Raw genomic sequence first — 16514 nt, 5'->3', positions numbered from 1 at the left:
TTTTTTTACTATTAGAAAAAAAACCTATGCAATTGTGAAATTGGACTGCAGACACATACTATAAATTACTTAAACCATTCTTTTAAGTCATATAGACCTTCCTGGTCAAAAACAGCAAGCAGCTGACACAGTAAAAATGTTTTTATGAGCTGCAAAGCAAATGTAATGCAGTAAGTATTTCCTTCAAGACTATAAAAGCAACAAACACACATGCATTAAAAGTTTTGAATTTTTTAATTGCAGACAGCTATTTACAATTTTCACATTTTGCCTTCTATTTTTTAATCAGATATGCAGTTTTTGAAGTAACACTAAGAGCCTCACAGGAGTAAGTAATTACAGCATATTCAGACGTTGTGCTTAATTTCCTAGTGACCTCTTTAGAGTGGATGTGCAGTCTGTCAGCTGAAGCATGCAGTAGCCCTGCTCTGGCCTCGTCCCTCCATCTCTGCAAAACACAGTTCACACTGTCACACATCTGGTTCTGTGATACCAAACAGCCCTGTAAAAAATCCTTAAGTAATTGTATAAATTTATAATATTAAAATAATATTAATTCTCACCGGTCTTTGGTTTTTTGAAGTCTGGTTTAAGGTGTCAGATAGATCCGGATTGCTGGATCCTCTCACGGAGATCACAATATCAGCATAAGGGACTTCATTTTCGCTCTGACTGTCTGGGATTAAATTTAAAAAATAAAATGTTTCTTGAATCAATTAACTATTGAATTGTACTACCATTCAGATGACCATATTCAGATACACCATTGCTCAAAAAGTTTGGGGTTGGTTTTTTCATGTTTATAAAAGAAGTCTGTAATTCTCATGAAGGCTGCATGTTTTTAGTCAAAATATAGTAAAACAGTAATATTGGGAAATATTGCAATTTAAAATCTTTTGTATTTTAATATATTTTAAAATATAATTTATTCCTGTTATGGCTGAGTTTTCAGCACCATAAACCTGTGTTTAGTGTCACATGATCCTTCAGAAATCATTCTAATATACTGATTTGCTGTTCAAGAAACAATTATAATTATTATCAATGTTGAAAAGAGTTGTGCTATATTTATATATAACCGTTATACATATTTTTTCAGGATGCCTAGATCAATTAAAAATAAAAGCATTTATTTGGAATAGAAATCTTGTGTAACTTTGATGTTAAAGTACTGTTACTTTTGATCATTTTAATAGATCCTTATTGAACAAAATTATTCATTTGTATTTATTTTTAATTTTACTGACCCCAGTTTTTGAATGGTAGTGTATCTCGGTTTCCACAAAAATATTAAGCAGCAAAAGAGTTTTTAATATGGATAAAAATAAGAAATTTTTCTTAAGCAGCAAATCATCAGATTAGAATGATTTCGAAGAATCGTGTGACACTAAACACTGGAGTAATTAATTCATGAATTCATTCAGTTAAAATATATTAAAAGAGAAAAAGTTCATGTAATAGTTCATGTAATAATATTTAAGTTTTAAAAGTAATGTAATAATATTTAACAATATTAAATGCTTTACTGTATTTTTAATCAATTAAATGCAGCCTTGGTGAGCATAAGAGACATCTTTCAAAAACATAAAAAAATTTAACTATTCCAAACTTTTGACAATTAGTGTATATACATATATTATTGCATTTTAGTAAAATAAAATATAAATTGACAAAGACCTTGAGCGATTGGCCTTATCAGCGCAGCACTTCTGGATGTAACCCTACAAAAGACCAGATCACTGCTATTGAAAGAGATTTGATATGGTTTGCTGTTTCATCATGTTTAATTTGATACAAAAAATTGTGTGTTACCTTTCATGGAATCTGTTAGCAGAATGCATGATCTTACATCCTTTTCTGTAGCACAAATACACCAGATGGGCCATCAGGATAACTACTGCAGACACTGCAAAAGCTGCAAAGATCTTGGCCCAGGCGAATCCATCTGTATGGCAAAATGCTGACTTGATGGACTGTGTTGTATGTGATTCTGAAAATGGGTTGATGTAATTTTGGAAGTGTAAAAGTGCTCACCCGATGTGATGACCTCTATTTCCACAGTGATAGCCTGGTCAGTGCAGGTCCCTTTGGTGTGGCACCTGTATTGTCCACTATCCTCTGCTTTGATTTCACTCCACTGTAGTATGGTGTCATTTATTTTTTCCAGGGGGAGGGCACTGTTTTCTCTGTTCCACTGCACCGCACAGTGTTTGTTATCAAGGGCAACACAGTGAAGTTTGAGTGAGGTTCCTGCCATCACTTCGATGGTAGATAATGATGTAAGCACTTCATCCGACTCCACCTGACCCCTTAACAACTTTACTCTCAGAGATGGATCTAAACCAGTAAAACAACATTCAGAACATTAATACAAACCAATAATGGCCTTAAAAATAGTACAATAAGTAGAACTATCCTTACAGATCCTTAAATGGATAGTTCACCCAAAAATGAAAATTTGATGTTTTTCTGCTTACCCCCAGGGCATCCAAAATGTTGTTGACTTTGTTTCTTCAGTAGAACACAAACAAAGATTTTAAATTAAACCACTGCAGTCTGTCAGTCATATAATGTAAGTGAATGGGAATCACGGCTTTGAGAGTCAAAAAAACACAAACAAAACAAAATTAAATCCTGTGGCTCGTAACGATACATTGATGTGTAAAGACACACAACGATTGGTTTGTGCAAGAAACTGAACAATATTTATATTTTTTTTTTACCTCTGATTCACCGCAATGTCCGAACTGTCCTGAGCACATTTGTGTCTTCTTCTTCAGCCGGCACGTGACGCGTCTTCTTGCTTTACAGCAGATCACAGACCTGTAATTGCATTACCACCTATTTCTCAAATGGACCATTGACACTCTATCTACAATCTCAATTAGGAGTGTAAATGGTGAGCCACAGGGTTTAATTTGGTTTTGTTTGTGTATGTTTTTTTGACTCTCAAAGCCGTGATTCCCATTCACTTACATTATATGACTGACAGACTGCAAAGGTTTGAGTTAAAAATCTCCGTTTGTTTTCTACTGAAGAAACAAAGTCACCTACATCTTAGATGCCCTGGGGGTAAGCAGATAAACATAAAATTTTCATTTTTGGGTGAACTATCCCTTTAACTTATAGACTTACCAGCTAGTACTTTAGGAGGTGTTACTTTTTCTTCAGATTCATCTGTACAAGGGATTGCAAAAATGGTAAGAAAAGTCCTGAGTACAATTAAAAGGAATAGTTCACACAAAAATGAACATTTGCTGAAAATGTACTCACTCTCAGGCCATCCAAGATCTAAATGAGTTTCTTTATCAGAACAGATTTCAAGAAATTTAGCATTACATCTAGTGTTAAATTTCTCCTCTGTAGTGAATGGGTGCCGTCAGAATGAGCGTTTAAACAGCTGATGAAAGAATCGCAATAATCCACATGTAATCTACATGACTCCAGTCCATCAATTAAAGTCTTGTACAAAGCTGCATATTTTTAGGAAAAAAAATCCATCGTTAAGGCATTTTAGTTTCACACCATCACTTCTGCCCAAAATAATAGGCCATAATTTATAATGCTTCCTCCACTGAAAAAGTCCATTCCCTGTTGTCACATCAAAATCCACCGACATATTTGACTATTTTTGCTTGTAAATGGTGCTTGACCTGTACATATTTCTCTACTGATTCAGACACAATTACTTTTTCACTGGAGAAAGCAATATTATGGATAGAAGACACATGTTTTAGCAATGGTTTGAAAGTTAAAAAAATGTCTTAATGGATTTATCACAAACAAGTAGCCTTTCACTTCTGGATGATGGACAGTGTGGATCATTGTGATGTTTTAATCATTCTGACGGCACCCATTCACCGCAGAGGATCCACTGGTGAACAAGTGATGTAATGCTTAATTTCTCCAAAGCTGTTCTTGTAAGACCTAAGGGTGACTAAATTTCATATTTAAATTTTTTTTTTTTCAAATATTAATATTTTTGGGTGAAATATTCCTTTTTTTACATTATTGGTTATTCATTGTTAGCAATAAACTCAAATAGCGCTTACCGTGAACTTGCAGTGTTACCAGAAGCTCTGTTTTACGAGGAAGGCCCGGACGGTCACTCTCTTCAGCAAGGCAAGAATAGTTATAACGCGTTTGCTCCATAATTAGATAAGGTATGTACAAGCTCACAGTGCACATGTCTCCTAAATTTGATCTCCCACTGGGCTTCCATTGGCACTTGCTACAAGCTGGAGTGTCTTCCCATGTCCAGTAACCACGAGTGAAGCCACTTGAACAGTTGTAGGTACAGTTTAAAGTAAATGGCTGTTGGAGTCTTGCATTCTGAATCTCACGCTGGATTCCAGCACTCACAGCATCTGTAAAATCAATGAAGTTAACAGCCACTAGAAACGACACTTATATATGAATTTAAATACTATTATAGGTATTTACGGAAATATTTAATATTCTAGATTTAATTTATACCATAATTCATTAGAAATAAAAATGATAATATAGAATCTCCAAGACATTACCATGGAATCCTAGTTGTAAAAGTAGCATCACATGAATCAAAAACATGTTTTGGCTTTCATTCAAGATGCGTTTTCTTATGAATGATAAATGGTATGGCATGAGTAAAAAACACAGGGAAGCTCCTCCCCATGAGGTGGGCTTCATTTATGTATAGCACCTGCCTCCGAGAAATTTGGTTAACTAAGCTCTTGGAACTTTTGCAGTTTGATTTGCATGGCACTGTGGTATTTTTTGATCATTTAACTAAAATATTTACATTTATACAATACGTTTGAATGTCAAACAAATACTGTATCACATTTCTTTACGGATGTGTTTATCTAATTTAGTTTTTCCATGTATCTAAATAATTTAAATGGAAATTGCATAAGTGATATTAAAAGAAGTTCACAGTCTGACTCTTGATAACATCCATGTTAATGAATCAAAGTGACTTTCCCAGCAGTTTGATTAATTTATCAGCCCATTGCTGCAGTAAACTGGATCACATTCATGCTTTGCAGTGGAAACTTGGGGTTAGTACAGTTTTGCACAGCTGCAGAGGTTTGAAACATCCTGCCTTCGCTTTACCACAAAAACAGTGTCATAATCTATTTTAATCTTATTTGTATTGTCTTTGTTTTACACATGTTCTTTTTTAATGTACTGTATGTACATTACAATTTTTTTTAACGCTTTCTGTGTTTTCAAATGCAAACAGTGCATAAATCATGTGAAGAAATATTCGGGTTATTTCATTTAAATTTAATTTCCTCTAACTTTAAGAAATCGAAAGGTAAATAAGATCCCGTACAGTCCATGGTTTAAAAAACAGACTGATATTCTAGAAGTTTACAGTTTTGCCCAGTAAGTGTATCACTGGCTTCTGACTGGAATTGAGTTACATGGCTTGAATTTCACTTTCAATTATTGAGGTGTCCCTATTCACTGATAGACTTAAAGGGGCTACAGAGCGACTAAGGACAGAAGTCTGCTGCGATGAAACGGAGAGCTTAAAAACGATCACCATGAACCGGTATTTTCTTTTATTTTGCTTCTGCATAACATGGACTGGCTTTAGACAGAGATGGAATGTCTTTGTATCAGGTAGGTACTAGTGGCATGAAATGGAATTCATTACATATAGTGTGTTAAATAAGAGATGTGGTTACTGATTGAACATTGGTCACTGATACAGTGTGCTTATTGATAACTGTTGCAGTTAGTAACTTATTTTTTAATATTTTGATGCAGGAGGTGACATGAAGCCTGAGGGTTCAGAGTGTTTAATCTACTGTAATCAGACTCAAATATCATGCCCAGAGGGAACCTACTTTTCATCAGGGATTTGTCTTGAGTGTCCTGCAGGGAAGTTGTGAGTATGATTTTAGGGCTATAGAAGATTTTGTGTAATTGTATTAATATATTAATATTTTCTTTTCCTTTCCTTACATTTCAGCTGTCCTGGAAATGTATCTGCACCCAGAAAATGCCCCATTGGCATGTTTAACCCTTATACTGGAAAAAGCAGTATCCAGGACTGCCAGGTAACATAGTAAATAAATAAAGCAATATTTATTTATCTTATTTAATGTTAATTTAAATTTCAGTTTTTACTAATACATTATTAAAATCAAAAGTTGTATCTGTTAACATTATTTAATGTACCTGAGCTGTCGTGAACTAATAATGAACAGCTGTTTATTAACTAATTTTAACAATACTGTAAGAAACGTTCATTGCTCATTGTTAGGTAATGTCAATTAATGCATTAATAGAACCTTTTTGTAAAGGGAACCTTATTGTATTTGTAATCGTCTTTTAAAGCCCTGTGTCCCAGGTTTGGTTAGCACAGAAGACCGTGTGGAGTGCAAGCTTTGTCCCGCTGGTTTCTCTTGTGACAGCGCATCAGGCAACCTTACAGCGTGTCTGTCAGGACAGTATTCTCCAGAGGGACTCACTCAGTGTCTGCCATGCCCCTTTGGCTTTGTTTGCATAGAGGGTTTTCAAATGAAGGTGGGCACAAACTAAAGTGCTGCTTAAGAGATTTTTTCCCTCCCTTTTGGTAATATTACACTCAACCTAAGCATAAACTTTGGTGTAAATCATTTTTATTTGTTCACTTCACTATTTTAGTGTGGCCTCGGAGAAGAACCAAACTTCAACCAGACAGAGTGTGTTGAGTGTGCTGAAGGCTACTATTCCACTCTGTGCGGTGCTCAATGTCAGCTGTGTCCTGCAGGTAAACATGGATTCCCATGTTTAATTCACATGCATTTGATGTCTTGCTTGCACCTGCTAAAGCCAAAATAAACACAAGCGTCAATGTCACAACATGCATACAAGTTTACAGACACAAAACTGCTTGTAAATCTCTATAATTTCCTCTTTAAGGAAGCCACTGTCCGTACAAAAAGATGTCTGCACCTCTTCCTTGTCCCGTGGGCCATTATTCAGACATTCCGGGCCAGACTGAGTGTAAAAAATGCAATGGTTCATCAGCCTGCAGGAGTACAGTGACTCCGGTCTGGTCAAGGGGACAGTCTCATCTTGGTCAGAGGTCAAGACAGCTTATCTCCTGTCCCCCTGGGACATACCGAGACGGAGAAAGATCAGACTGTGTTGTGTGTCCTGCAGGTGAGTCAGTATTTCAGATAGGGCTGCTCGCTTTTCACATTCAATACCACATTTTGATTGTTAACATTTGTTTTTGCAGGGCATTACTGTGTTGCAAATATTGCGATACAATGCCCGGAAGGAACTTATGGACCAAAGGAGGGGCTACAGAGAGAAAGGGACTGTGCTATTTGTCCTGCAGGTACCTGTGATGTCCTACAGGTTTACTTATGTATTGATTTTACTTGTGGATCTATTTACTAATGTCATAATTAAGCAATATAACAAGAGCATGAGCGCTTTTTGTTTGACTGGCCGCACAGGCTGTAAATATTAGAAACAAAAGTGCTCATTTGAAATGCCTTTTATACAACAGTTCAGTAAACAAAAAGTTAATATTGGGTAACTTGCATTTTAACACAGTATTGGCGGATAAATTGCAATCACATTTGCCTATGGTCAATGAAATTTTGAGTGTTAAATCCAGTCATTGTAATAGAAATCCGTGAAATTGGAAATTGAACATAAAGAGGGAACAATTCGAACAGAAGGCTGATTGGTTTGTGTGACAGTAGAGAATGAATTAACACTTGATCACATTTACCGTTGCTCTGCAAAATTTCATGGGCAAAGTCCCGTGATTCCAATCTGTGTGATCAGGAATTTTGCAGGAATTTCCTCAAGCAGATTTTGCAATGGGTTCAAGTTTTTCATGCAAATTAGCTGCATTGACTTAGTGCTCTTGTGGCTCAGTGGTAGAGCATTGCGTTAGCAGCGCAAAAGGTTGTCGGTTCAATTCCCAGGGAACACAAATACTTGTAAAAAAGTGTATATCCTGAATGCATTGTAAGTTGCTTTGGATAAAAGCGTCTGCTAAATGCATAAATGTAATGTAAACGTAAAAGAAGGTTCCTTTTCCTAATGTGAATGCAACTTTAGTCTGTTTTTGCTCCAGCGGCAAAATAGTTCCAAACAAATTCAAAGCACAATGAACAACTACACATCTCCAGGCATCATGCAGTAGTGCTGTTTCATTTCTGAATAAAGTGTTCTTGGGTGTTTTAACGAATCAGTTATTTAATTCAATGACTCACTCATAAAGAAACAGTCACTTGTCACCATCTACTGGTGTAACAATGTAACCTGCAGAAAGAGTCAATTTAAAATCCCCACCACAAATGCACAGACTGACATTCTGTCTGGAAACAGACAAACATCTATCAAATTCGAGGGTCAGAATTGAATATTGTATAATCGTAATGCACACGATAATAGCTGGAATTATTTTGTTCTTCCTAGGTTTTTACTGTTTGGAGGGCACGTCTCGGAGGCCGAGCTCTCAGTTTCTGTGCCCACAAGGGTATTACTGTGAGGAAGGCACGGGTGTGCCGCACGGGTCACCTTGCCCTGCTGGAACTGCAGGAGGACAACTGGGTCAGACAAGTAGGGCAGCTTGCAAGAGGTGTGCAGAGGGTCGCTTCTGTCCCGCAGGTTAGGGCATGAAACCAAGACACACATATGCATGATCACATTCATACACACATATACAGTATGCATAATTATCTTTTGTTTTTTGTTGACATGATATTATCTGTGAAAGATGACTGGGCTTCTATAGACATACTCTTTTGTAGAAACCTAAATAGTGAAATGTTATGATTTTGTGTTTTACCGAAGATTGCAGTAAGCTGCAACTTTAATTTTCCTAAACCCACATGAGCCACTGCTGTTAAACGGTTTCCTGCCCTCAACTGTTTCCTGAGTGTGATGTGCTGTAAGAGTGTGTGATGTGGGTTTGGAATGAAGAGACGATGGAAAAGTTATTTGTGACGTTTTACATCATAGCTTTGTGTTTAAGTTAAGCACATCTCCATTTCTATTTATTTAATTTATTGTTGTAGACCTGTTTGTACTTTTAAAAGTAAAAGTGATGTTTGTGTTAATTTTTTGTTTTTCTTCTTTTTATTCTTTTAAATATATGTGTATATATAACACACACACACACACACACACACACACACACACACACACATATATATATATATATATATATATATATATATATATATATATATATATATATATATATATATATATATAATGTACACACATTACATTCACATTTGAACACAATAGTATTTCTAATAATAATTTACAACATGTACTTATGTAAAATACATCAACATATATACTAATTATTTTCTCTAATTACAATTACAATTTTTTTTTTTTTTTGGCAAAAATGTATTGAGTCAACTTTCCGAAATCCACTCTCCTGGACAAAAACTTGAAACCCTTCTTGATTTGTAGGTTCTGCAGGTCCTGGCTTGCTTTGTGCCCGTGGGAGGTACTGTCCAGCAGGCACACTCAGTGAGATCTTATGCCCTCAAGGGACCTTCACCCCACATCAGGGGGCGCTGAGTAAGATTTCTTTCTTAAAACATTCATTCTCATTAAAGCACATCCATATAAATCTACCGTCATGTTGATATTTGTTTTGTTTTTTATCATAGGTGTAAAGGACTGTTTAAAGTGTCCACCAGGCTTCTATTGTCCAGAAGGAACAAGTGACCCAATGCCTTGTCAACCAGGCACCTTTAACCCTCTGGAGGGGCAGGATGCGCTGGCAGACTGCAGGCCTTGTTACCCGGGCAAAGCATGCACACAAGTTGCACTGAAGTTTCCTGATGTGGATTGTATGCCAGGGTTAGTGCATTATGCACCTGAGAAAAAAAATTAAACCAGCCTAAGCTGGACTTATCTGACTGGTCCATTTAGTTGGTTTTAGAGGTTTTGAGCATCTAGCTAAAGTCACATTTTTTTATCCACTTTCTAGCCAAAAATTTTTTTTTTGTTTGTTTTTTTCAGGTTTGTGTGTCCACCAGGTTCTACCCGACCAAATGACCCATCCAGCGCTTGCCCTCCTGGTACCCTTAGTAACCGCACAGACCTCACTGACCTCTCCCAGTGCCAGCAGTGTCCTGCACGTTATGCCTGTCTTCGAGGTGCCAGACTACTTTCAGCCCCATGTAGTTTACGCTCTTGTAAGTTTTATTTAACTTTATTTAATTACAATTTCTGCTTTTACAGGCACTGGTGGCATCCAGAGGCCTCTGCTTTTTTGCTTTCCTGGACATTACTGTCCTGTGGGCACTATGTTCCCCACTCAGCACAAGTGTCCAGCTGGTACCTGGAGTGACCGCAGTGGACTGGAGTCGGAACGCGAGTGCCAGCCGTGCCCGAGAGGCTGGTACTGTTTAGCAGGAGTGGGCGCTCCCTCTGGGAGATGCAACTCGGGACACTACTGTCCTGAAGGTACTGAAGCTGTGTGAAATGTTCTTCCACCTTGAAGGAAGACATTTTAAAGGGATTGATCACTCAAAAATGAAAATTCTGTCATTAGCTACTCAACCCCATGTCGTTCCAAACCTATAAGACCTTTGTTCATCTCTGGAACACAAATTAAGATAATTTTAATGAAATGAGAGAGCTTTCTGACCTTGCACAGACAGCAACTACCACGTTTTTGTGTGCAAAGAAGACAAAAATAATGACTTTATTCAACAATTTCTCCTCTACCGATTTCTTTACTACCTTTCTGGATCCCCTCTATGTCAAACACATTTTTTAAGACTATTGAACAGTCAGATTAAAGTCTTGATATGCTCTATGTGTGTTTATCTCTACAGGTACGTTATATGGCTCACAGCATCCATGCCCTCCAGGCACCTACAGCACAAAGATTGGTAACGGCAGGAAAGAGGACTGTCAAGTCTGTCCAGAAGGCTATTACTGTAAGGAGGGTACATCCAAACCCACTTCCTGTCCACCGTGAGTCACAGTCCCATTGGCTGAAATAACAAAGATAAAACCAGATAAAATTTCAGTGTATTTGAATTTTCCTATGTGTCCAGTGCAACATTTAGTCGGATAAAGGGGGGCCGGAGAGCAGAGGATTGCTCTGTGTGTCCTGCTGGCTACTTCTGTCCTCATCCGGCCACAATAAATCCAAAAGTTTGTGGAACAGGAAGTTATTCTGTAAGCCAGACAGCTAATTCTGTTCTAATGCATGTCGTCTCATTGTAATAAATGAATACACCATTTCATTTATCTGTCTCCCTTTCTTCTGGCTCTCTGTCTTGCTCTTTTTCGTTAGGATGAGGGATCAGTGGAGTGTCAGCCATGTTTGCCGGGTCACTACTGCAGCAATGAGACCACCAGTGAAGAGGCCATGCTCAGAGTAATGGTCTGCCCCCCAGGTTTCCTCTGCTCACAGGGCCTGGATCGAGAACCCCAGCGCTCAGCGGTATTCTGCCCAATTGGCTTTTACTGTCCCGGTGGAAGCATTGTAAGTATCATTTCAAGGCTCAGAAACATTACGAACATCGTTGATCATTGTGTCAGATGATCAATGGCACGAAACATAGTTATTTTCTTTTTTATTATTTATGCCCTACTTAGGATCCTAATCCTGTTCCGTGCCCCAAAGGAACCTACAGTCGACAGCCAGGACTACGTGACCCTTCAGACTGCACAAACTGTCCCGAGGGCAAATACTGCTACACAGAGAATCCCCATGAAGAGCCCATTATTGAACCAGTATGGCTCCCCTGTAGTTTTTGTTTCAACTGTCTGGTGATTATTTAGTCTATTAAAATGACTAATTATTCACCAGCCCCCACCAACCCGGCAAAAATACTAACTTAAATATTAAATATTCACCCTCAAGTCATTCCAACCCCATTTGACTGTCTTTTTATGCAGAATACAAAACTAGTTATGTAGAAGAAAGTCCAAACTGCTCTTTATACAATGTAATGAATGGTGACCATGGTGTCAGGTTCCATGCATGGAAAAGAGCAGATTTTTGTTGAAATTTCACTTATTATGTTTATTTTTCCAATCAGACAGGAAACTGTCCTGATGGATACTTCTGTCCTCCTGGTACCGGACATCCAAACTCATTTCCGTGCCAGTCTGGCTTCTTTAGGAATGACTCGTATGGACATGGAGGAGAAGCTTGTGTGGAATGTCCTCCTGGTCACTACTGTCCTACTCTGGCCACACACACTCCTACAGTCTGTCCACAGGTAAATATGACTTAGAATGTTAGCATTGCCAAAACATTTTTACTTCACTGTGTCTAATACACTGCCACTCAAATGTTTGGGGTCAGTAAGAGTGTTTTTTTTTCTTTCTGAAAGAAATTAATTTTATTCAGAATGGACACATTAAATATTTTGTTTTAAATAAATGCTGTTTTTTACTTTTTACTGTTTACTTTCTATTCTTCAAAGAATCCAATAAAAAATAATCAAAAAGAAGAAACCCGTTATTTCAAATGGCAATAATTTTCAACATTGATTAAAAATAATAAAGGTTTCTTACAGACCCCAAACCTTTAAATGATAGTCTTTTGCATTTATTTTACAGAATATTTACTGAAATAGTTTGAAAACAAATGTGTATTAAAGTAAGACTTCTTTCAAAAACATACTAAAAAACCTACACACCCCAAACATTTGATGTAATGTTTATAAAATGCCATTTTTTTTTTTTTTTTTTAATGTCAGGGTTTCTACTGTACTGAGGGGAGCTCAGCCCCAGAGCCGTGTGAAGAGGGCACATTTGGATCCCGGCAAGCCCTGAGTGAAGCATCACAGTGTACCCCATGTAGTGGGGGGAAATATTGCACCGGTTTGGGCAAATCTGAGCCCACAGGGGACTGTGAAGGAGGATTCTATTGTAGACAGAGGTCTACGAGTCCAGTAAGATTATTCAACAAAAACTTTTCATTTATCCTTTAAAGGGATAGGTTACCTAAAAATTCTTAAAATTCTTTCATTAATTACTCATCCTCATGTTGTTGCAAACCCGTAAGTCCTTTGTTCATCTTCAGAACACAAATGAAGATATTTTTGATGAAATCCGAGAGCTTTCTGACTATGCATAGACAGCAACACAACTATCATGTTCAAGGCCCAAAAAAGGTGGTAAGGACATCATTAAAATAGTCCATGTGATTTGTTCACAATTTCTTCTCTGCCGTGTCAGTCTTCTACATGTGTTCACGAGAGTACCACAGCATAGAACTCGGATGTGCTGTGCCTTTTTTACAAGCAGAGGAAAACAAATGCTGTATATAAAACAGTCTTCGTAAACATGCCTGAAGATTTCATCAGAGAGGATGACTTGCCATTTTTTGCCCAGCCTTACTTATTTGAAGCACAATATATAGACGATGAACTAAGAAAGATGGACGATCTACATCAGAACGGCGGCTCCTGCATCAGCAGCAACACACAAATGTAATGTAGTACTGTTGTGAACGTGTGTCGAAGACTGACACGGAAGAGAAGAAATTGCTGAATAAAGTTTTTTTTAGGCACAAAAAGTATTCTAGTAGCTTCATAACATTACATTTGAACTACTGATACATAGACCATTTTAACAATGTCCTACCACCTTTCTGGGCCTTGAATGTGTTAGTTGCGTTGCTGTCTATGCAGGGTCAGAAAGCTCAAGGGTTTTATCAAAAAAAATTTTATTTTTCTTCTGGAGATGAATGAAAGTTTTATGGATTTTGAATGATGTGAGAGTATTTCTGACAGAATTTTCATTTTTGGGTGAAATATCCCTTTAACTTTGCCTTTAATTGATTAATTTTTAATTAATAATCAAACTTTCTGGTCTTGACAGGTTCCTCCTGATGGTCATGAAGGGGGTGTGTGTCCTGCTGGCAGTTTCTGCCCACCGGGTTCAGTTCACCCACAGCCCTGCCCTTCAGGAACCTACAGTAACAGCACGGGTCTCCAACATGCAGAGCAGTGTGTCCACTGTCCTCCAGGGTATGACTGCAAGAGCAAATAAAAAAAAAAAAAAAAAAACTGTGCATGTTGATAAATAAGCATTAAGTTTTCTTTTTTCATCATTTACTCTCTTTCATGCTGTTCCAAATATGCATGACTTTCTTTCTTCTGTGGAACATAAAAGAAGATATTATGAAGAATGCTAGCAACCAAACTGTTTTGGTTACCATTGACTTACACTGTATAGACAAAAAAAAAAAAAAAAAAAAATTCTAAATATATTTTATGCACCACAGAAGATAGTCATGCATATTTCAGTCAACAGTTCAGTAAATGATGACAGAATTTTAATATTTGTGTGAACTATCCCTTTAATTTAAAATCTTAAATTTCAGTTCTTATGTTTTTTTTTTTTTTTTTTTTTTTTGTCTCAGTTATTATTGTTTAGGAACAAACTCTACATCCCCTTCTGGTCCATGCTTTGCGGGGTATTACTGCACCGGAGGTTCAGCCACACCAGTCCAACATGAAGCTGAGGAGGGACACTACTCTTTGGAAGGAGCTGTGAGGGCCGAACTGTGCCCATTGGGAACCTTCCAACCAGTAAGTCACATGTTTAGAGCATTTACACCATGTAACATTTTCATTGTATTGTATTCATTGAATCAATTTAATTAAATTTCAGTTTCATTTTCCATTTTACTTCTTTTCCATCAGGGAAGAGGCTACAACTCATGCATTGAATGCCAATCAGGAAGATTGTGCAACAAGACAGGACTATCCCAGCAGCCCCTGTGCCCACCTGGAAACTTCTGCCCTGCTGGATCCTTAATTGCTCACCCATGTCCCCCTGTATGAAACCTCATTTTCCATTTATTATACACTACCGTTCAAAAGTTTTTTTAAAAGAAGTATCTTCTGCTCACACAGGGTGTATTTATTTGATCAAAAATACAGTTAAAATGTAATATTTAGGGCTGTCAAATGATTAATCACGATTAATCACATCCAAAATAAAAGTTTTGTTTACATAATATATGTATGTGTACAGGGTATATTTATTATGTATATATAAATACACACACATATAAATTATATATTTAGAAAATATTTACATGTATATACATTTATATGTTTATATTCTTATATTTTATATTATGTATAAATATATTTAATATATAAACATAACATATTCTTCTTAAATATATACATGCATGTGTGTGTATTATATATACATAATAAATATACACAGTATACACACATATATTATGTAAACAAAACTTTTATTTTGGATGTGATTAATCATGATTAATCATTTGACAGCCCTAGTAATATTGTGAAATATTATTACAATTTGAAAAGACTTAGAGTGAAGACTGAATTTCCTCATCTGACTTTCTGTTTTCATTTGTAGGGTACATACACGGCAAGCTCAGGGGTGGAGGATCTGCAGCACTGCGGCCCATGTGATGCTGGTCAGTACTGCCGCTCTCCTGGACTGACTGCTCCTCAGGGACCCTGTGAGCCTGGTTTTTACTGCACCGGTGGATCTCATGTTGCCTCTCCGGTAACAGCATACTGTTCATCACCCATGTTGATCAGTGGGTTTTAATCCAAAAAATCAAAGATCCATTTATTCATTTATTCATCCATTTTTTTTTTTTACAGATTAGCTCCAGATATGGTGACATATGCCCCATGGGTTATTACTGTCCAGCAGGCACCAGGCACCCTCATGAGTACCCCTGTCCTCCTGGAACCTGGAGTAATGCACTGGGGGCCCAAAATGTGTCATCGTGCTGGCTCTGCCCTGCTGGATTCTTCTGCAACACCTCTGGCCTCACTCAGCCCACTGGAATATGTGCTCCAGGTACAAAATGACATAATCTCAAATTCCTCCAGATTGACTTTTGTTTTTAAAATTGACCAGAGTTCTTCTCCATTCTGTCATATAGGGTTTTATTGTGCGGGAGGCGCTAAAACGGCTATGCCTGATGATGGGGTTACAGGAAACAGGTGTCCGACGCGGTATTACTGTCCACAGGGGTGTACTTCCCCTCTGCACTGCCCTGATGGAACACACTCAAATAGCACAGGTATACTTTAAATGTACTTGGGTATACATTTTCCTGAACCTGACTATCCAGAGTTTATATTCAGATTTCTATCAGACTTCAAACACTGTTTAATGGTGTAATTTTAGTGCAGTTTGTGAAATTTGGAAATCCAATTAGATTTATATAGATTTATATAGTTTAACAGAAGATTAGGATTAATGTTGTAGTATATTAAAAATAGTATGAGTGTGTATGATTTTATACTTTATGATTTAAACAAAAATGTTGCCTCAGTAACTAACTGAAATAAAAATGACCAAAGCCTGACCAACCAAAATAAAGAAACTTAAACTATAATTAAAATGGAAAATGGAAAAATATGTAAATAAATGCTAATTCGAAACATTCATACAAACTGTATTAGTTTTGAATAAAACAAAATTAGCACTTGTCAAACGTGTATTTTTGACATACAGTATGCATCCAAGTATGCTATTTTTATTAATATTCTAACCTAAAACTCTAG

At 37.0% G+C, this 16514-nt stretch overlaps 2 protein-coding genes and 1 long non-coding RNA gene across 3 annotated transcripts; 2 read left to right on the top strand and 1 right to left on the bottom strand.

The window, feature by feature from the left end:
* Positions 1-215: 215 nt before the first annotated feature.
* Positions 216-4594, bottom strand: LOC122139817. The gene is made up of 7 exons (XM_042739465.1): positions 4527-4594; positions 4053-4367; positions 2035-2337; positions 1813-1945; positions 1678-1721; positions 564-676; positions 216-448 (listed from the first exon to the last, which is right to left on the bottom strand). Exons 1-7 carry the CDS (start codon positions 4570-4572, stop codon positions 275-277), a joined length of 1128 nt encoding a protein of 375 aa, XP_042595399.1. The 5' UTR covers positions 4573-4594; the 3' UTR covers positions 216-274.
* A 1169-nt stretch (positions 4595-5763) lies between these two features.
* Positions 5764-11769, top strand: LOC122139873 (multiple epidermal growth factor-like domains protein 6). The gene is made up of 15 exons (XM_042740066.1): positions 5764-5881; positions 5966-6053; positions 6334-6522; positions 6643-6748; positions 6901-7143; positions 7223-7324; positions 8422-8613; positions 9433-9543; positions 9636-9828; positions 9991-10127; positions 10213-10437; positions 10812-10953; positions 11037-11160; positions 11279-11470; positions 11584-11769. The coding sequence occupies exons 1-15, from the start codon at positions 5769-5771 to the stop codon at positions 11767-11769; spliced, it is 2343 nt and encodes a 780-aa protein (XP_042596000.1). The 5' UTR covers positions 5764-5768.
* Positions 11770-12035: 266 nt separating this feature from the next.
* Positions 12036-16004, top strand: LOC122139815. Its single transcript, XR_006156558.1, has 6 exons — positions 12036-12212; positions 12696-12890; positions 13822-13970; positions 14366-14783; positions 15346-15498; positions 15600-16004. It is a non-coding gene; the product is annotated as an uncharacterized LOC122139815 (long non-coding RNA).
* Positions 16005-16514: the final 510 nt, after the last annotated feature.

The sequence above is a fragment of the Cyprinus carpio genome, chromosome B15 (assembly GCF_018340385.1).
Source record: "Cyprinus carpio isolate SPL01 chromosome B15, ASM1834038v1, whole genome shotgun sequence".
NCBI classification, from domain to species: Eukaryota; Metazoa; Chordata; class Actinopteri; order Cypriniformes; family Cyprinidae; genus Cyprinus; species Cyprinus carpio.
The sequence above is the reverse complement of the archived record's forward strand: the minus strand, read 5'-3'. Positions and strand labels throughout refer to the sequence as shown.

Coding starts and splice junctions, on each gene's coding strand:
- LOC122139873 (XM_042740066.1), top strand. CDS start 5,769: ATGAAGCCTGAGGGTTCAGAGTGTTTAATCTACTGTAATCAGACTCAA. Junction 6,749..6,900: donor ATGTCAGCTGTGTCCTGCAG/GTAAACATGGAT, acceptor TTCCTCTTTAAG/GAAGCCACTGTCCGTACAAA. Junction 8,614..9,432: donor GGGTCGCTTCTGTCCCGCAG/GTTAGGGCATGA, acceptor CTTGATTTGTAG/GTTCTGCAGGTCCTGGCTTG.
- LOC122139817 (XM_042739465.1), bottom strand. CDS start 4,572: ATGTTTTTGATTCATGTGATGCTACTTTTACAACTAGGATTCCATG. Junction 1,946..2,034: donor AATAGAGGTCATCACATCGG/GTGAGCACTTTT, acceptor TTTGCCATACAG/ATGGATTCGCCTGGGCCAAG. Junction 1,722..1,812: donor GCTAACAGATTCCATGAAAG/GTAACACACAAT, acceptor GGTCTTTTGTAG/GGTTACATCCAGAAGTGCTG.